General features: G+C 50.2%; 1 protein-coding gene across 1 annotated transcript in view; it reads left to right on the top strand.

The window, feature by feature from the left end:
* LOC111154147 (doublecortin domain containing 2C) overlaps positions 1 to 17533 on the top strand; it is a 74726-nt gene extending 57193 nt beyond the window's left edge. The window contains exons 8-10 of the mRNA XM_022513561.1: positions 483 to 583; positions 9365 to 9433; positions 17333 to 17533. Coding sequence (XP_022369269.1) covers positions 483 to 583; positions 9365 to 9433; positions 17333 to 17533 — 371 coding nt within the window. The remainder of the gene's footprint in view (positions 1 to 482; positions 584 to 9364; positions 9434 to 17332) is intronic.
* The last annotated feature ends 3252 nt before the right edge of the window (positions 17534 to 20785 follow it).

Raw genomic sequence — 20785 nt, 5'->3', positions numbered from 1 at the left:
TTTCGAGCACCTGCGGATCTGTGAGCCTGTGGCATGTGCGGCGGTGGGGCCGGTGAGGGGCTTCTCCTTGTGGGCTCAGCCAACTGCTTCCCGACGTGCGGTTTTAATACCTCGTCGGTTAAAACTCATTTAGTTCGTTACTTCAAAGGAAGTTCTTGAAGTAACCGAGGTGCATGTCCTCAGACTAGGACTTTGGTGTCGGGCGGGGGGTTGCTTTGTGGCGATTTTGGAGTCGGCTGGACACACGTTTGCCAAGCGTCTGGCAAGTCTTGTCTCTGGGGCAGGACGCAGGGACGACCGTCCGTGCAGACACGGAGGCAGAAGCAAGGCCGTGGGGATCCCGTGGTGGGATTCAGGGCTCCAGGGCCAGCTGCCCGTGCACCACATCGGAAACTCAGTGGTGCCGAGCCGCGACCTTGGTTTGGGCCAGAGAATGTGCTGGGACGTCGGCTTAAACACCTGTTTGTGCTGTTTTCCTCCAGAAGGTGACGTGTACAAAGCCCAGACTCCTCACATGGAAACCCAAGGGGCACCAGAAGTCAGAGAGGACGATGGACTGCACGTGGAGGCGCCTGCAGACCAGGTGGGTAGCAGGGGTCGCACGACCCTGCCTACGACCATCTGAGCTGCATCAGCCCACCTGCCCGCCGTCTCCTCCCCCCACTCCACGCTCGCCGGGCCTCTAGCATGTTCTATGCCCCCTCTGGTCAGTTACTGCTCATCTTCTGGGTCCCGCATCACACCTTTTCCTGCCTGCCCCTCCCCCCGGTGGGTTCTTCTGCTTTGGGGACTGTTCTGAGCACTTGGCATGGTCTGTGGCTGCATACTTAGCTTTTTTTTTTTTTTAAAGATTTTATTTATTTGACAGAGAAAGAGAGATCACAAGTAGGCAGAGAGGGAGGGGGAAGCAGGCTCCCTGATGAGCAGAGCCCGATGCAGGGCTCAATCCCGGGACCCCGAGATCATGACCTGAGGCAAAGGCAGAGGCTTAATCCACTGACCCGCCCAGGTGCCCCTGCATAGTTAGCTTTGTTGTGACTTGATTGCGGTACCTTTTCTAACACAGAGGGGTCTGCCTGCTGTGCTCACTGCAGTCACCCTTGTCCCTGGCACAGGCCCTGGCAGGGAGAAGGTCCTGAGTGACCACGGGTGCATGACAGGGTGATGGAATGAGTGGTGCGTGGGGCGATGAGCTGGGGAGGCACAGGTCTCTCACCGCCTGCTTTCTGACCTCCGACCCCTATCTCCTTGTCTACACGGTGGGCATGTGCCACCGGGCAGGTTCGTGTGGGGCTAAGGGAGGCAGTGCATGTGTGAGCTCCTGGTCCAATGCCTGGGCCTCTCTGCTTCCTTCCCTCGGGCTTACAGAGGCTTAGAGTCTGGGGAAGGCCTGGGGGGAGTGGAGGGAAGCAGATGAGGTGTGAGGGAGTCAGCCTCAGCCGGGACAGAGCAGAAGCACAGGGGCCTCATGCCCTCACCTGCCCAGGGAGCAGGTCACGTTTCCATGGGCCTGTGGTCTCAACTCCTGCTCCCGCAAAGGGCAGGTGGGCAGGTGAGCTCTGAACTGCATGGCTTTGTCCCCCAGAATCTTCCTGAAAACACTACAAGTTTCTCCCTCCCTCCCTCCCTCCCTCTCTCCCTTTCTTCCTAAGATTTTACTTAGGGTGTGCATGAGAGCTGGAGCAGGGGCATAGGCAGAGGGAGAAGCGGACTTTCTGCTGAGCAGGAGCACCCCCCACCCCAGGGTGGGACTCCATCCCAGGACCTAAGCTGAAGGCAGACCCTCAACGACTGAGACACCCAGGCGCCCCTAGGAGACATTTCTAATTGTTTTTGAGAAAAGAATACAGGCTCTGTAAAAGGTCGGTGTCTGCGTGTGAGTCCCGTTCTCATCCCTCTGACTCAGACTCCGCCCCAGTCCCGACTCTGTGGTTCCACGGCCAAACCCGGGGGACAGCGAGCTTCCGGCTCCTCCTTCGAAAATCAGTCACTCTTACTTCTCTCCCTTTATTGGTAACTTCTGCTGTTTTTCTTTTCCGTGATATAGGACCGGGTGTGATAGACCATATCAAGGCACTGGCCGCTTCCCCTGGCATTTTGAGCACTTTCCCATTGCGTCCCGTTGTATTTTCTAGATTGTAGTGATATTATTTATTCTTTTTCTCAATCATGAAAAAAGACAGAGTTAGTTTTCTCTTAAAACTCAAAATAACGCTGTATTTTTATTGAACATTTAAGGCTTTTTGTAATAAATAAGACATTTTAAGTAGTTACTTTTATACTAAAAATTAGCACCCCCCACCCCGTCCAATGCGGATTATCGTTCTGGGTTGTGGACTGTGAGCAGCTGGTGCAAGTTTTCAGCACAAGGAAAATTCTAGTGTCACAAATACTGTTTTTGTAATTGCGAGCAATAAACATACTCATGAGTTTCTGTTGCTAGTGTCTGATTTCCAATGCTTTCGAGGTTGTGTGGTGAAGGGGGTTCCCAGAAGGACTGTACTAGCCCAAAGGTGAGGCTCTGCAGAGGGGAGTCAGGAAGGCGGGAGAGGTGGTCAGAGAGAGGAGAGGCCAGGGCGGGTGCGGGGTGTCAGAAAGCAGCCGCCGTGCTGCTCTCCGTCTGACCGTCCTTCTGTGCGCCCGCGACTGCTGATTTCTCAGTGCACTGAGCCGCGTCGTAGCTGTCAGGGGACCAAGTTCTGTGGCTTCGAAGGACAAGGAGACAACGGGACTCCCAGCTGCGGCTGCATCTGTGGGCATTAAGACTAGAGCAGTGGGGGTTAGGTCAGCACCCTCCCTGTGATGTCGTGTGTGTGTGTGTGTGTGTGTGTGTGTGTGTGTGTGTGTAGTGTGCAAGCAGAGACACAGACCTGCTGCACCTGTGGGAGCTGGAGATGAGGGGCTGGAGTTGCTGAGTGAGGGGTGGGGGGCACAGCTCACCTGGGCAGTCTTCTCGCCACCCGCTGTGCCATTTCCTGACACCCAGCAGGGGCTCAGCACAAGCTTCTTCAGTCCTATTGAATAAATGCAAGAAAATTCCGGGGATTGGATAAATGGATGTAAGGCACAGCAGGTTGAGGTGAAGTCTGGTTCTTGGAGATGGACCAAGTCCCCAGACTGAGCTCTGCCTCTTTGAAAACAAGGTCCCTGTGGTCAGTTAGGTTTGGGAAGCGCTGCCTTTCCTGTCGGTCCCTCGGGGAACCACAGTGTGTGTTAGCGTATTCAGTGTTTCAGAGAAGTTCCCAAATTAAAATAATGTTTAAGCTTTTAGGTCAACTCGCATTTCCTTTCCCAGGAATGATTTTCCTTCTAGGATCCCCACGAAACACACTGTAGGCTTGCCGGTGCGCAGTGTCCAAGGACTGCCTTTCTCCCGGCGTGGGAAGAAGGTGGTATTGTGGGGCAGGAGAGCACGATGTGGTTTGGTGGGTTCCCTGGGTGGGTCCTCACCCAGCGGATGGACGCTCCACTACGGGCAGCCCTGGCCTGGGTGGGGGTCCGTGTCACAGTGGCCCACAGGCCCGGAGAACCGTGTGTTTGTCTTAGTTCTGTGTGGCTGTGCTGGGTGAGCTCTGGTGCGTGCTGGGGTTACTGGTTTCCTTGCGAGAGGCGGGGGTGATGCTTGTTTATACCGATGCCCTTAGGACTCCCCAGTCCATTCATGGAGGAGGGCCTGGCCTTAGGATAAGACTATTTGATTATGGTGTTGGCTTTTGTAATAACCCGCACTTCTTCGCTCATGTTTCGAGTAACTGGCTATAACCTTGTGGGCGAGCCCGACCATGTGACAATGTTATTTCTTATGCTTGTGTCGTCGCCTTGTCTTCATTTTAGTATCACTGTAAAGATACAATGTTACAAAATGTAACATCCCAAGTAATCAATTTATGAATTTAGAGTCAAGCCTGACCGGTGAGGGGAACCTCCAGAATCGGGCATCCTCCATACCCGAGGGGATAGTTTTAGGGCGAGTGCCCCTGAGCAGTCGATGGTCCCCATGGTCAGCAGAAGGCGGGAGCATCGGCGAGGGGCAAACTCACACTGGCGGCCGCTCTTTTTACCACGGCAACATGCCTGCACGTTGCTGAGCTCCCATCGCTTTTGATGAACAGAGCGGGGCTGTCCTCTGCTCCTGCCAGGAGAATGGAATGTCCGCTTTTTGAGGTGAAGAGCAAGACTCCCACTGTGTCGCCTTCAATCTTTCCTGTGCTCCAAGCCTAGAAACTTCCCTGTTCTTGAAAGTCAGTTGGAAAATCTCTTGCTGCTGTGAAGAGAGGGGAGGTTGGGGGAGTCAGAATGTGGGTCAGGGAGTGTCAGAAAAGGGGCTGTGGCTGCTTTGAGCATTGCTCTCCCTGACCGACCAAGATGACTGTTAATTTTGCGTTTTGACCTGTGTTCTGATTCCTAAAATGTTCCCATTTTTTGTGGTCTGTCTTCCCGTCGTTTTCTTTGTGATTCACTCCCAAAGATCGATACATACTTCCAGCGACACATGCCAGTGTTTCTAACCTCCACCTTCTGTCTCTCGGTTTTCTCCCAGTGGAGACAGACATATGTAATCGGTGTCTGTACGTTCTCTTCCTCCTGCCGTGGTGGATGGCACCTTCTTACATCCAGGGTTGCTGGTGCTGGAAGCTCATCCTTGAGCTTTTCTCAACTTGGCATCGAGACCACAGAATTCCGTTGATGTCCATCTTTGGCTCCTGAGAGAAATGACATCGAGGTGCCAAGTCAGATATGCTCTTCTCACTTAACTCTGTGACCTCGCTTACATGTGTCATCACTGCTAAAGCTTCAATGTCATGGAACCCTCAACCAAGCGGCTCCTGACCAAGATGGAAGGACAGCACGTGGGAAACAGAACGGGAGGGGCAGGGAGGGACGCGCTGGATGTTATGAAGGATTATGCTGGGGGCCGTCTATCTGGACCTGGGTTATAGTTCTCTTTACTCACATTTCCTTTTTTTCTATGCTACATTGTCTCCTTTTGAGTTTTTGTTTCTAAGATATTACAATTTGTCTTCAATGTTTTTTGTTTTCCTTTGACTTAACAGCACATGCTATGTCCCCTGCCAACATTTCTGTCGCAGGTCTTCAGTGAGGGTTTAAATTTTCCATCAGCTTCGATTTTCTGGGAGAGGCGGGTTTTACACCAGCCTTCCTTTCGGAGTCCTGCGTTATGAATCCCCGTGTTCAGGAAATGCTTCTTCACAGTCTGCACAAACCCGGCACCCAGATATTAAAACAGTGATGTTGAAGTTCTACTTGATTTAGAGTACACATTTTTCACAAAAGCCATGTCTCCTGCCAGCTTTAAGTTACATTTATTTTTGTAAACTCTCTAAAAGGACAGAAAAGTGCCTAGAATGGTGGGCTCTGTTTAGTTCAGGACTCTGACCTTCGATTTTTTTTCCAGGGGGAGGGTGCAGGGACCAGTTCTGTCCTCCTAGAGTATCGTCAGCCTGTCTTTCCCCGACTGGGGCTAGGCAGGTCCCGTCCAAGCTCAGGAAGGGTGGACCGACTGAAATGACGAGGACTGGGTCCGGTTCTCACCTCTACTGAATCACAGTCATTTTCAGAGCCCCCAGGAGCGGTGCGCGGGGAAGGCGCCTTCACTTAGATCTCCTGTGGCCGCCAGAGCACTGCCCCTGAACTTGAATTCATTTCACTCTAGAGAAAGAGCTAAGAATGAGACAGTAACGGAAGTAAAATCAAAACAATCTGGACTGATTAGGAGAAGGTCAGTCCAAATTTGTGTCCTCTCTGCATTGTTTCATTAGAAAGGACGTAAGGGAGCTTTGAAGTTTGGCACTTTTGGGAGCACGGAGCCACTGGGACTCAGCTAACAACGGTCCCGCGGTGCTCGCTTTAATGAACCCAGTAGAAAGTGTAATCCGTCCTGTATCTGTTAGGATGCTTCTAGCTGGACCGAAGAGAAACCTACAGAGAAGCGGCTTACACATAAGGCACGCGTGTCAGGCGGTGTGACACGAGTCTGGAGGCTGTGTGACACGAGTCTGGAGGCCTCCCGTGTCATGGGAGCTTGCAGGGTCGGCCGGCTCAGCAGCTCAGTGGAGCCACCGGGACCCGGTTCCTGGCACCGCCCTGCCCACCTCCCCCTGCACACTGGCTTCTGGTCTCAGGCTTCTTTCCTCACGGTCTCAAGATGTTTGGCTCTGCTCTGGGTGGCACGTCGAGACACATGAAAGCTGACGAGAAGAAGAGAGAGACTTGCTTTCCCTATGCCTTTCTCAAGGAGTGCGAGTCCTTCCCGGGGCCCTCCCGAAATCGACCTCACGTGTCTGCCTCGTCCGTGTCAGGAGCTGGGAGAGGCAATGGGGCTTTGCTAGCACAGACCTGCCGGCATCTGCATCTGGTGTCTGGAAAGGGGCACAGGCCCTTCTGAATTGTGTGCCTGGCACCCGAGATAGGCTTGTTGTCTTAGCAAGGAACGAGGCGAGGACTGGGTAGGAGGTGGGCAGCTCTAGGGTCTGCGCACGAATCTCCCGTCTTCGTGATGGGACTGCCCGTCCTCCGACCTTCGCCTGACTCTGGACGCTGTCCCCTCAGAGCCCCTCCAGAGTCTGGAGCCATCAGTTACTCGTTCCCCCTCTTCTGGGTAGGCTGACCCTCTCCCTTCACTCGCGTCCTCCTGGCTGGATGGTGCACAGGCCGGAACCAGTGGTTATAACCAGAACCATCCCTCCTTTGGCAAGTCCGTCTTTCCCAGTCCTTGGAGGGAGGGTCTCTCCTCTCCCCACTCTTGTCCATCCCGTCCCTCTCCTCGGCCCCTCCTGGCTTCTGTCTACAATGATGTGGAACAGCTGTCGACCTCATGCCCCCAACCCCCCCACTTCTCCGTTCTCACTGCACCTGGCCTTTCCCCTGCAGCCGCTGTGTTCGGCTGCTCCTTTTTCCTTCAAGACCCACCGGCTCCGCATTTTCCTTCCTTCCATCTGTCTGGCCACTCAACTCTATTCTTTTTTTCTGAAGAGTTTATTTAATTTTTTAAAAAATATTTTCATTTATTTATTTGAGAGAGAGTGAGAGCTAGGGAGAGAGAGAGAGTGAGCGAGAGCACACTCCCCGCTGAGCAGGGAGCCCAATGCAGGGCTCAACGCCAGGACCCTGAGATCAGAACCTGAGCCGAAGGCATACACTTCACCCACTGAGCCACCCAGGTGCCTGTAGAGAGTTTATTTTTTAAGTCATCTCTCCACCTAACATGGGGCTCAAACTCACAGCCTGGAGATCAAGAATCACGTGCTGTCCCAAGTGAGCCAGCCGGGGGCCCGTTCTCATTCTTCTCGGCAGACCTCCAGTCCTCCGCTTGGCACGGAATGCTGGAGGTCTACCCGGGTCAGGTCAGGCTAGTGATTGCTCTACATCTTCTCCCCAGACAGAACTCTCCATCACTATGGCGGCAGTCTCTCTGCAGGTCTCTTTTCTGGGGTCCAGACGTACACACAGACACACAGGTAGACACACACATGCATCTATACACACACATGCATCCAGACACACACACATCCAGAGGACACACCCCAGGAGCTGACACCCCCTGCTAGATGTTCTGAGACACTAATTCAGCACAGCAGGAATGCGCGACTGTCCTTCCATACCGTCCGCACACGCTGCGCTCTCCCTGTCTCAGTGGCGTGTGACACGCGTCCATCCAGTCAGACAAAAAACAAACTCAGAGACGTTCCCGGGACTGACTGCTTCAGCCCTTCTGCACCCAGACCGCCTCAAAACCTGCAAGTTTTACCTCCTCTGAATGTGTCTGGAAGCGCCCATCCTCTCTGTCTCAGCACCATCCCTCCGGCCGTGGCTACCACATCCCTGGCTAGATTACCGTGACCGCCCGCAGGCTGACAACCCCCTATACCCCTCAGTCTCAGCGCGTCCTCCCGCAGGAAGACCACCACATGCCCGCCCCTTTGTCTGCAATATTTTCTTTAACCTCTTACATATTAAGGATTTCATCCCTCATATTTCAAGTTGTAGGCAGAGCAGAGGAAATGTTCCATGGTCTCCTGTGTTGTTAAGGCCCATGGCAGCCCATTTAGCTCCCTGAGTCCCTCTTACAAAGCATATCACAGTTGAGGTTTTATACTTAATTGTGTGACTTAATTAACATTTGTCTCCCGTGTGGCTGAGCTTCTCAGGGGCCACGCTGGTTTGCATTCTCTGTCACCAACCTGGGCCAGGACCGCGGGGCCCCTCATTCTGTGTATGTTGCTGAATAAATGAACGAAGCAAGCGTTGGCATCGGCGACCCTGTGAGAGAATGTGCTTGTCATGTTTGTTTCTTCCTGCGGTTGGGGCAGTCCCTACGTCACGGTTACTTTTCTGTGTGGACCGCAGGACGGCAGTGCTCATGCAGGCTCTGAGTTTTCGGAACGTTTGGACAGCCGAGGTCCGGGCTAGGGGGACCATGTGGACCACACGTCTACCTAGCCCCAGACTCAGTCTTGCACCTTCCAGGGTCAGCTGGCAGGAGCTGTGGGTCCTTAGGTCTCCTCATGGGCACCCGCCATGGCCGTTTGCTGGGAGACTCCTCCTCCGCCCACTTGAACTCAGGTGCGGCTTCTCAGCCTTCACTGATGACGCATGAGCGGCTGTCATGGGCCGCACGTCTGGGCAGAGGCGTTGACAGCCACACTGTCCCTCTGACTCTGAAGCCGTGGAAACGCAAGGAGTTGACATCTATCGGTCTGGCGTCCTGGGTGACGGATGAGCAGGGGACCCCCTCGCCAGCCCGCAGTGGACACGGGGCGCATCTACCCTGACGGGCACAGAAATACAGTGATGTCGCTCTGAGGGACCCTTTCTTTCTTAGCCACAGGACCACGTGGCTTCCCCCTCGTGGAGAGTACCCAGGGCAGCAGTGAAACACAGCCCACTGCGTTTTGCTGACAAGTCACAAAACCTGGGACGTGATGCCCCTGGGCGCGAGGCGGCCTGCCGTGTGAGGAGCGGGACCGCCCGGGCTGTGGCGGGCCGGGCTTGAACGCCGGGGAGGAGGGCTCTGACTGGGGCCCCAGCGGCACGCGGAGGACCACAGGCTTCTGCTACCCACTGACAAGCGGCATCTGGAGGGATAATCCGCTCCTGTTTACACGGAAGGGGCTGCTAGTGTTTTTGCTGAACGATGTCCCCGACAATTTCATTCAATAGGTTAGCATTTCGTAAGTGGGGCGAAGGTAAAAATGCAGGTCAGGGAGGGTGGAAAAACCAGCCACACTTTCAGCTCCGTCCACAGAAGCAGTCCCCAGAGCTCTGCTCTCCATCCCCTTTGCTGCTTTCCCGGGGTTTGACATCGCTCGACTGCCACTAAAGCCGCCGTGTGTTTTCTCTCCAGACACCCGCGGAGGTAGTCAAGGAAGATGAAGAGATACCTCATCACTGCCCTGATTTTGAAAGCCACAAGGTGAGCTCAGTCCACTTTTATTTTGTATCTGGTGCTGTGGGTGGAAGGCTCCTCCTTATCCTTTTAGCATGTTGGGTGGAGCTCTCGTTTGATGAAGAAGGATTCAGAGAGCCCAGTGCTTCCCAGAACACGGATCAGCACGGAGGGAGAAACCTAGCGTGCTTCCCAGACAGGCTGTCCCTTAGATCCGGTCTCTCGGGTGCCCGAAATCACGTGAGTAGTTTTAATGGCTCCTCTGCTGGTCCTAATTACCTCTTACTATGCTTCCAGTCACAGACTGAAAAACTGTTTTCCCAGCAACTTTCAAGGTGTATTTTTAGCGGGAGCCTCGGGAGGGGAATAGCGGCAGGTGTGTAGGTGTGTAGACGTCTGCCAACACCACAGACGTTCTGCTTTGGGACCGCTGGTGTTGTGTAATAGCTGGTGTTGTCGGGGAAGCAGGGACGCGGGGCGTGCTCCACGGATGGCAGCACGAGCCAGCCCCGCGGACCCGGGCTGCGTGGTGTCTGCGTCTGCTCCGTCCTCCCCCAGACGCTGAGCTGTGCCTTCCAAGCAGGAAGCACCTTCCTGGGGTGCATAACCTCTGACATGAGGTGACGAGTCTATCTGAAGTATGTGTACTGGGAAAACATAATTTTTTTATTTGCAGAATATTTGGCAATTCAAGCTAATTAACATATCCACCACAGATAGTTATAATTTCCTTTTTTGGGGGGGGGACAGATGTGCACGAGCAGGGGGACGGGCAGAGGGAGAGGGAGAACCAGGCTCCCCGCTGACCAGGACCCTGAGATCATGACCTGAGCTGAAATCAGGAATCAGATGCTCACCAGACGGAACCGTCCAGGCACCCCTCTTGTTTTAAACTGTTTGGCCCCAGGCAGGAGGTTGTGTGATAAGTGTGGGGTATCAAGTGTGAGTCTCTTCTAATGCTGAAGCCTCCCGAACTATAAGGAAACTTGGGGATGCAGCAGCCTTGTGAGCCATTCCTTTTCCACTCGTAGACGTGCTCCCCATTTAGAAACAGAGGGAAGCGAGCCCGGAGTGTGGGTGGAAGGGGTTGGGGCTACACCGAGCTGTTGTCTGCTTCTTGCCCACCTTGGGAAGGGTGCTTGGGGGGAAGGAAGTTGGTTCGGGTTTCTCACCACCGGTGCGGGTTATGACGGAAGCCAGACGGTCGCAGGGAATGCACTTCAAACAATTCTCTCTCCCTTCCTCCTGTTCTTTTGATTTGGAAGTGGTTTTCCGTGGATGCACACGTGGCTGGGAGGACCTGGAGATGAGGAGAATATTTCGTCGCCGTGGTGTCGCCGTGGTGTCGGAGGGAGAGCGTTTCTGAGCGTCCATCCTGGAGCATGGGGAACAGTGACACCAGAGCTCCTGCCTGCACGGGGGAGGAGCGGAGAGGGACACTCGTGTGCTCAGGCATGGAGTAACCTATGGCCGTACTTCTGCAGGAAGAGGGCACAGGCGTCGTGATGACAGTGACTTTGTGAGGCAGCCAGAGTCCCTGGTGTGGTCTGGCCACTGAAGTCTGTCATGGTGCCTTACTGACTCGCTGTGTGGATCTGCTGGGGCCTCTGGGAGTTTCCGTGTGTATTAGTGACTTGGCATCTAATGTTAGAGTGAATCAAAGTGTCTTTCTTAATGCATTATCAGAATAATCACAACCCCAAGTGCCTGGTTTTTAACCGTCTGGTTTTGCCACCTCAGCTTCTGGGGAAAGATGGTGACACGGAGCAGCGGAGGCCCCATTCTCTCTTGTCCAGACATTGATGACGTGCGGTGGGCCGGGAGTTCTGGGGAGAGCAGCCTCCCTGTTTGCTGAGCGTTTGCTCTGCTGGGCGCTGCGCTCGTCCCTGCTGCTGGGGCCTGCCTCGCCTCACACGCACACTTCAGCAGGCGTCAGCACCCAGCTTTGTAGACCCAGAAGCAAGGAGATGGGCGAGAACGTGCGTCACGTGCCCCCACCCTGTAGTTAGGAAGTGGGGGAGCTTGGATTTGAATTCGGTTGTGAATGATCGAGGCTGTGTTTCCTCCTGTGTAGTGAACCATATGCTAGTTGTGCCTAATTTCTCAGCAGATCTGTTTCCCGTGCCGGGCTCCATGGTCTGTTCCCAGCGATGGCAGGTGTCGCGGCAGGTGTCGCACTACTCACGGCCAGAAGAGCCTCCCTGCTCTGACGTCCCCACGGCGCCATCTTTGCTTCCCCCGTGATCCTAACAGGACTTCCCTGTGTCTTTTCCTTATTGGCATGAAACGCCTCATGGGGTTGAAGGGTTTTGGCCCTGAAATCTAGCCCATGTTTTTGAGGGATCGGAAGGAGAGTAAGCGTGTTATGTGCACTGTAACAGCTCATAGTAATAGCAAAGAAACGACATCTAGTGAACGTTTCCTGGCCGAGAGGCCAGTTGTCCCTCCTGCGCCCGCTGTGGGTTCCTTGGGTGGGGGTGAGCGTGAGGCTTGATGTCACGTGTCCTTCACTGTGTCCGGACCGTGCCTTGACGCAGTAGGGGTCTCGTGACCATTTGTGGATTTGCTCTGAGCTCCTGTGGCTACGGTGCTTAAACTTAAGTCTGTCATCCTGGGGTAAAATGAAAGTGACCTTGCAAAGTTGTAAGACAGCGTATCATTGTGCACATTATTTTTAAAATATAGATTTCTGTTGTTTGATCATAAGAGTTTCTGTTATCTAAATTTTTTTGTAGTAAACTATGTGTATGTAAAAAACATAGCACTTGCCATTTTGACCATTTTTAAGAGTACCATTCAGTGGTATGAAGGCCCTCTGCAGTGGCGTGCGGCTGTCAGCACCGTCTGTGTGCAAACACCGTATCGTCCTGAGCAGAATCTCGGGGTGCATTGACATGGGGTCCTCACTGCTACCTCCCCCAGCCCCTCTCTGCGTCCATGAGGAAGGTCTGGGGCGGGAGGAGCTCTGTGTCGGTGTCAGGGTCAGACGCGGCCCTCTTCCGGCCCAGAGAGTGTGGACAAGGGTTTGTTTGGTCATGATGCACGTTTCTGGCCCAGACGGGGATGACATCAGGAGCGGAAGCAGAACTAGAGCCAGGCTTTCCTCGGACACCTCTTCGTCCTCAGAACGCCTTACATACGTCATTTCTGCAGATGATCCCTGACACGTCGGTAATACTGTCACCTTAAAGAGCGACACCAACATTTAACGCATCTGAAGGGCCCAGACAAGTGAACTAATCAAGACGGAGTGTGTACTTTCTAGCCAGGTGCTCACGGCACACTGTTGTCGTTGAACTGGAGGCTTGAGAACCGTCCGAGGGGAAGAGCCCACCAACACACACATTAGTCACACGAAGCAAAAACAAGGGAGGCATCTTTGGCGGCTGATGCGCAGTCGATTCTCTGGTGTCGTGGGTGCGGGGAAGAGGGAAGTGGGACCTGCACGCGGGTCTGAAGGCGGGGGCGGGGCCCTCAGGTGAACATCCCTGCGGAGCCGAGAATATGGTGTGTCCTGTTCTGCAGCAGGTACTTACTGAGAAGGGCGTGAGAACGACTCGGGAGAGGAGAGGTGTAGCCTGATGAACCAGGTGGGGAAAGGAGAGGAGCGAGGCAGGTCGGAGCCAGAGAGGAAGCCCTGCAGGGTCCGCACGACAACCAGGAAAGTGAGGGGGAGGACAGGTGTGTTTCACACGGTCCTTCTTGCAGATAGTTGATTACTGTATTTTTTTAATAATAGGAAAAAGAAGATGAAAGTCCTTGTGAAGATAGTGACAGGAAGGTTTGTATCAACAAATTCTGTAATTCTTGTGTTTTGTGTTCTGAAGACAGACCCAACAGGAGAATCAGTGGATTCCAAAATCTTGCCAGGCGCTTTTTCAGGAATATGACCTCGACTTTGCCGTCATGCACCGTAGCTCTGCTCCCACAGAGAGGAAGCAAACTCAGAGGAAAGGAAACACAGTTAAGACATTTCAGATAGGTGGGCAGATCCACCTGAAGGGCAGATAGGAAGAAAGCAGGGGGGCCAAGCCTCCCCTCGAGTCGTGTGTTAGGGAGCACCCTCCAGAAGCCAGCCACAAGCAGGCACCTGCAGATGCTCACTTGGGCTTCTGGGAAGCCCTAAAACTTGCACCTTTGGGCCCTGACCCTTGGGCTGAGGATGGATGTGTCAACGCGTGGGGCCACAGGAGGAACACAGGCTCCCCAGAGCCGTGACACTAGTAGCCCCCCAGGAAGGTATGGCTCTGTCTGGATGGTTGGCCCCAGGTGGCAGGCAGGGACACGTTCATCTCCACGGTCCTGTCCTCCTGGCAGTATCTCTGTCCCTTGCAGAATCAAAGTCTCACTATTGGGGCACCTGGGGAGAGGTGGCTCAGTCCATTAAACTTCCGACTCTTGATCTCAGCTCAGGTCTTGATCTCAGGTTGTGAGTTCAAACCACATGCTGGGCTCCGTGCTGGGAGCAGAGCCTACTTAAAAAAAAAAAAAAGGTCTCACTGTTATTTGTTGGATGATTAAGTGACCGTGATGATTTTTTCAGAGTATGCAAGACTTTATTTACTTACTCCTTAGTTCATGTAGACTCCTCGTCACTCCATGGAAAACTTGGGCCAGAAATGCTAGTATTTGGGAAGGTCACCTAATCAAAACCAGCATGGAAAACCAGCCGGGATTTGACATGAGATCAACCTGCAGTAAATGCTCCGTCCACCACTTCCCCCACGTGACCCTCAGGACAATGCTGTAGAGAATCAGAGTTCAGTTTCTTCCTGTGAAGTTTAATGGTTTATTTATAGCAAAATCAACTTTCAGGATAGAGATAACATCTATGAAATGTGCTCGATGTTATGATTTTTACTTATGCTCTCCGAGATAACTGAATTGTAAAAGAATCCTCACAGCACCTGGGGTGGGGTGCACACATGAGCTACAGTACCATCTACAAATACACATGTCACGTGCAGATGTGTGCTAGGCCACGTGGAAGCAGACGCGCCTGTCTCTGGCAGATGTGCACACAGCCATGTAGAAGCAGACGCACCTGTCTCTGGCAGATGTGCACGAAGTCAGGCAGAAACGATGCACCTGCGGCATGCAGATGGGCACGTGGCCACATGTAAGCACTGTATTCCTGTCCTAGTTCTCCTGTAAACTTGCGAAGTGCCCCTCAGTAAGTTTACTTCTCTGCACTTCATTAACCCAGTCAACAATTTTTTACTTATTTATAGGTTTATGTACCTCAAAAAAACTGATCGAGAAAATGGGTTTGCAAGTTCTTGAAAAGTGCAACATATCTGTGTTTAAAACAGCATTTGCAGTATTTTAAAAAAAGGTTTTATTTATTTATTTGACAGAAAGACAGAGATCACAAGTAGGCAGAGAGGCAGGCAGAGAGAGGGGGGGAAACAGGCTCCCCGCTGAGCAGAGAGCCCGATGTGGGGCTCGATCCCAGGACCCCGGGATCATCACCTGAGCCGAAGGCAGAGGCTTAACCCACTGAGCCATCCAGGCGCCCCTGTTCGCAGTATTTTAATGAAAGTGTTTTTCAGTTGGAAATCAGACACTTGGCCGTTCCCACTTGTATCTCTCTCATTAAAATCAGTGTCATCAATTTTCTCATCTTTAATTCCATCCCCTGGAACACTCAGCAGCCATCTCGTCTGCACTTTGCTGGGAAAGCAACCATGGGTGTTCGGGGAGATGTCCCCCTGAGCTCAGACAACATTCTCTCAGACTTTAGTGTCAAGTAACTCTTTGAAAAATATATCGTTTGTTTGGCGTATGTGTTCCTTGCTCTCAGTCTGACCGTGCTGGTAAAGAGGATGGAGTGAAGAGGGCAAACTCCAGACACAAGTAAGCTGTGTCTGGGGTGCAGTTTCCTGCCCTGAGCCTCAGGTTCCTTATGTGCAAAATTGGGATGACTTCCAACCTCTGAAGTCCACGTAAAGATTAGAAATAGCCATGAAGTGTCTTCTCCCGTGGGTAAGGAGTAAGTTATAGGGGTAGTTATTCTCCCCTCTAACTGTGATTCCTACCGAGGTTAAAGCCTTTAGAAGGAGGCATTCTGTTTTATTTATATTTTGACTTTTCTTTCTTCTTTTAAAAATATTTTTTTTTGAGAGAGAGAGATTGAGAGAGAGAGAGAGAGAGAGAAGGGGGAAGAAAAGAGGAAGAGCAAGAATCTCAAGCAGACTTTACAACTAGTGTGAAGCCCGACCCAGGGCTGATCCTACAACTCTGAGATTATGACCTGAGCTGATATCAAGAGCCAGACATTTAACTGATTGAGCCACTGGGTGCCCCTATATTTTCATTTTTCTTACCACCAGGGACACACAGTGCCTTACTCACTGTTGGCATCAATTATTTTGAAAAATTGAATTTTCTTCTATGATATCCCATGTTTAAAAATCAAGGCTACTTTATCAAATTATAAAAATCATGTTTGTTATAGAATTATTAATACAGATTAAAAACAGTAAAAACATTGAATTCTTCTACTTAGAATCTATTTCCACTTTTGTGTGTATTCTTAAGGGCTATTTTCCATTAACTTTTTTACATCGTGTCTTAAAGGGATCATGACTTTGCTGATAATAAAAAAATTATTTTGATTAATACTACAAATCAATATTTGGGGTATTTTCAGTATTTTAGGGTTTTTCCTAGTCAGAATGTTGATTTTACTTATTAGAAATAGATTTGAACATTTTTGATAAGAGATGTCACTCACATTAAGAAAACCCCAAACAACCAACAAGACAACATATGAATTGTGCTTATGTGGGCTTCCCCTAGAGCGATGTTACAGGTTGCCTTTTGAGTATTGTCTGTTTTGAACCTTGGATCTCATGCCAGGATCAAAAAAGACAATTTCATTTCTCTTTTACTGGAATAAATGTTCCATTTGATTTCTCATTTGGTATCTTTTATTACTGGGGTGAAAACTTGAGAGGCTTAAGAAAACAGAAGGAATAATTTACCCGGCGATACATTTAAAAATGCAGAATAAAATAAACCATGAAACCAGATGTTGAATTATTCCATCCTGCATTAGACTGATAGTAAGTCTCTGAAAGTCACCAAAGAACATTGGGAATGCTGTAGGGGGCATTTCGGTGGCTTTGTTTAGGGTATTTGTTTCGGTAGAGCATTTTAGGGTATCACACGGACATACGGGTCCCCTATATTTAGAGGCATTGAGACAGGTTGCTATAGTGACAAGTTCCAGGTGCAGAATGTGTAAGATGATGAAATGATGACTGTAACATTTTTTTCCTCAAGAGCTTCAAATATCAAGCATAAAGTGATTAATAATAAGTGTGTAATAACAAGTAAGATTTTGAGCATATGTACTCATCGATATATAAAATGGTCTCTCATGTTTTTGAGGGGCCCTCTGTGTGTTTCATGACCATGTGATGTGTGAAGAGATTGAACCAGGGTCCCTCCGAATGGGTGGTCATGGCCACCGTGACCAACACCTCAGAACTGTTGAGCTTTCTGTGTTCAGTGCCATCAGTGAGACAGAAAAATAGCAGATTGTGTCTGCCTTTGAGTCATTTATATTGTAGCCCATTGGAAAACAAGAAAAAATTTTATCATACAACATAGGACTAGAACTTATGCCTGTTAGTTACTAAACTTATTCCTTGAGATACATGTAAACTTTTATGTGTATATATGTCACCTGCTCTAATAACATCTTGATGTCTGTAAAAGGAAACATTTTGAATGTTAGGTGAACTTTGGGAATCTGCTCTCCAGACTCCGACGTGGTGAAGCATCGAGAACCATTCTGTATGCAGGTTATTTGCTCTCGCTAGGATTAGAACACGTGGCTAAGTGGCCCAGCTCCTGTCTTCTGCACAACGAGGTGCTGACGTGTTTTGGCAAGTTCATTGTTTGATCTTCCTTCCCCAGGGAAGCGATGGTGATAGTGTGGGCAGTGAGAAGAAGCGGGGCCCAGGTGTGGGGAAGCAGCTGCAGATGGTCAGCAGATGGTCAGAGGATGCCTGTCTGTACGGGTGTGAGCTCTTCTGTGGGGAGCTGGTGCTGTGTCCCCCTGCAGCAGAGGGCTGGCCCCGGCTTCTTCTGAACGAGTGCTGTACTGTGTGGCACTGAATCTCACACTTAACCTCTGAGCTTACGTTTCTGGCCTGGTTTCGTCTCTCCCCAAGGCCAAACTTCATCTGGTTCAGCAGTCAGCTCTTCCGAGATGTGTCTGAACCGCCATCTGGCCATAGTGTTCTCTACTTTTAGCGACTGTGCTGGCTATTGTAGTACGTCATTTCCTCAACTGTCCCCAGTTATTTTGTGTGTGCTTTCAGGTTTTCAGTAACTCCCTGTTCCATGCCTTCTGTTCATTTTTCCCTAATGAAGAGTCAGCCCCTTGGGTAGGGGTGTACATCCTGCTCAGAGCCTCCCTTCCTTACCCACCAAGGAGCACTGCTTGTTCAAAAAATTCCTCACCAAACAGTCCTGGGAATTTTAGGACGAGAATTTGGCAGGAGAGAGAGGTTTGGCCTTCTTCTAGCTTCCAGTCTTCAGTGTTTATGTTGTTGAAAAGTTGGAAATTTCAAATCACAATATGAATTTGGGTGAAGTCATAAGAAAATTAAAAACAAAATAGAATGAAGCAGTGGGTAATTTTGGTCCCATAATTATAGAACAGGAGTTAGGTATCATTGATACATGTGAGCTTATTTTCTTAAAAAGGAGAGTCATGTTCTATTTTGTTTTCTGGTTTTCTTGTCATTTTGACTCCACCCCAAATGCTACTGTGCTTAGACATTCATTGAGAATCAAGTCTCACAGGACAGGAGGTTTGGAAAGAAATGAGCAACTTCCCTTTGCAAGCTCCCCCACTCTTTGTGGTCACTGAGGCTGGAAACAGTGGTCCTCATGCCCGACAAGATCAGATAAGAAAAGTGAGTACTCGATACATCACTAGCTATAAAACGAGTGACAAAACAGTGAGACCTTTTAAAAAATAATCAAATGGTTTATATCACCTGACATAAATCACAGTTAAATGATTTAACATATTTAATACATGCTAAGCTCAGAGCATGAGGCATCTTCCTTTGCGTGTAGCTACCGCTGGACACACTGCGTAAGCATCTTGTTTCAGTAAATGGGTTTGTGAACCTGGAACCATGATTCGCTCCCGTATGCTCGATCAGTCCGTCAGGAGAGGGTTTTCATTTAATTAACATTGTCAGAGATGCCAATGAAACCAGGGAGTTTTTGATCTAGCATTGTCTCTGACTCAGGGTTTTTTGTGACAAAATGAAAACGGCATTGATTCTTTCATTGATTTTTGGAATTCATTGCCTGCCCAGTATCTTTACCATTTTTTTCTTCTTTATTATCTTGATACCATTCTGTCACTACTGCTAAGTGTTTTATTGCTTCCTTGAGAGATGAGGTTCATATCGATCAACACTGAAGTCGCAAAAGTTAAGTGTAAGTCATCAATAATGCTAAGTGGGGTATGGTGAATTAACTATTAAGTAATGAAATTTTTAGAGAATTACATGGTTCTAGAAAAATAAGGCTGGGCTTCCTCTATGCATAGGAGATGCATTTGGATTTAAACAAAAAGAGAAATTTGCACTTTAAAACAGTGGAGATGATTTATCTTCAACTATATATATATTTTCACTAATAAAACATAGTGTATGGAATATGTGTTTTATAATAGGATGAACCATGAGGGGGGCTCCATTGAAACACTTCTGTTGAATTCATGCAATTTTAGAAATCCTGGGTATGGACCTGGAGGGCGAGGTGTAAGGTTTCGTTCCATCTGGAGAAGCAGCACGTGAGCGAGAATCAGTGTCGTAGGAAGAATAAGCCTGGGCTGTAGCTAACAGTGCCGTATCGTTTACTCGAGAGCAGATCTTACCTGTTCTTACCATATGTGCAAAGCCGGTGTCTGTGTGAGATGGACGTGCTCATGACCTTGTCTGCAGTCCCCGCTGCACAGGGACACTCCTTAAACACCACGATGTCTTGCCACCTGAATACATGGTTCTTACTTGTCCATCGTACCTCAGGGCAGCTAGGAAGAGACCAGCAGGTGCAGGCCAGTTTTTTCTATTGCCTTCTGTCTGGGAAGCATCCATCGCTCCCGCTCCCTGCGGGGCCTGCCCGTCCCTGACCCTCTCCCAGCTGTGTGAGCAGCAGGCAGACTTCCTTCCAGCAGCTGCCTCCAGGGCAGGACTGCCCCTGGCTCCCTCTGGCTCCCAGCTGGTCCCGGTGTGTCTCGGGTGTGTCTGCTACCCTTGTCTACTCTTGTCACTGTGCAGGGAGGAAGGGAGGATGGAGATGCCCGGCTTGTCCTCAGCCCACGCTGGGCTGCTCACGTAGTCATCTGTTTGCTCATTCAGCAGCTGTCTACATTGCTCTCTGTTACAGAAAATCGATTATTAGCAGACGGACAAAACTCTTCTTTGGACCCATCTGCTAGGACATAGACAAGAACAGAACCAGGATTTTGCTGCGAGCAAACTCTTAATTAAAGGCATCAGCAGAGGAACCTCCTGTGGGCTGAGAGCAAAGAGTTGTATAGAACTTACAATGCATGAGCAGCAGAAACAGGACCCAAGAGAGGGTCTTTCTGCATTCCGTGAGGTGGTCCCCTCCGCGGTGAGCCTAGCTCCAGAATAGGGGCCACAAGACCCGTTTCTGTTCTCCGTGGGTGGTCCTCTTCTCACACTGCTGCTGACTTCAGGCGGGCATTGCTTTTGTTTTTGTTTGTTTTATTTTTGTTTTTTAGATTTATTTACTTATTTTAGAGAGAGAGAGTCGGGGGGGGGGGAAGGGCAGGGGGAGGGGGAGAGAAACAGACTCCCCACTGAGTGTGGAACCTGATGTGGGGCTCAGTCCCACAAGACATGACGTCAGCCGAAACGGAGTCAGACGCTCACCAGACGGCACCACCCAGACATTAAAAGATCACCGCATAGCACACGAACATTGCAGTCACAAGAGGAAAGCATTTTATTCAGGTTTACTTGGTTTTCCATGTGAGTTATAGAGATGCTGTCTATAACTTTTAAAATGTATGAATTATTCTTAATTATGAAAATATACGTGGTCAATTTAGAACGTTTTGTATGTTGCCAAGCAGTCTGGAGTTTAGGTTTGTGTAGCACAGGGCCATAAATATAATTTTTGGACACAGAAAGTAGCGTTTTAAATTCTCATTTCTGGGAGAGTTTAATGAGAGACCTTTACTGGCTGTCTACACCACACTCCGGGAAGTCACTTTTAGGTGAATTTATTACTTAGTTACCCCAGCTAATAGCCATATTTTGGAGGAAAAATATCTTCTCTGAGTAGGTTAGAGAAAAGAAAATCAAAAAGAGG

The sequence above is a fragment of the Enhydra lutris genome, unplaced genomic scaffold (assembly GCF_002288905.1).
Source record: "Enhydra lutris kenyoni isolate GAN:26980312 unplaced genomic scaffold, ASM228890v2 scaffoldscaffold35, whole genome shotgun sequence".
In the NCBI taxonomy this organism is placed as follows: Eukaryota; Metazoa; Chordata; class Mammalia; order Carnivora; family Mustelidae; genus Enhydra; species Enhydra lutris.
The sequence above is the reverse complement of the archived record's forward strand: the minus strand, read 5'-3'. Positions and strand labels throughout refer to the sequence as shown.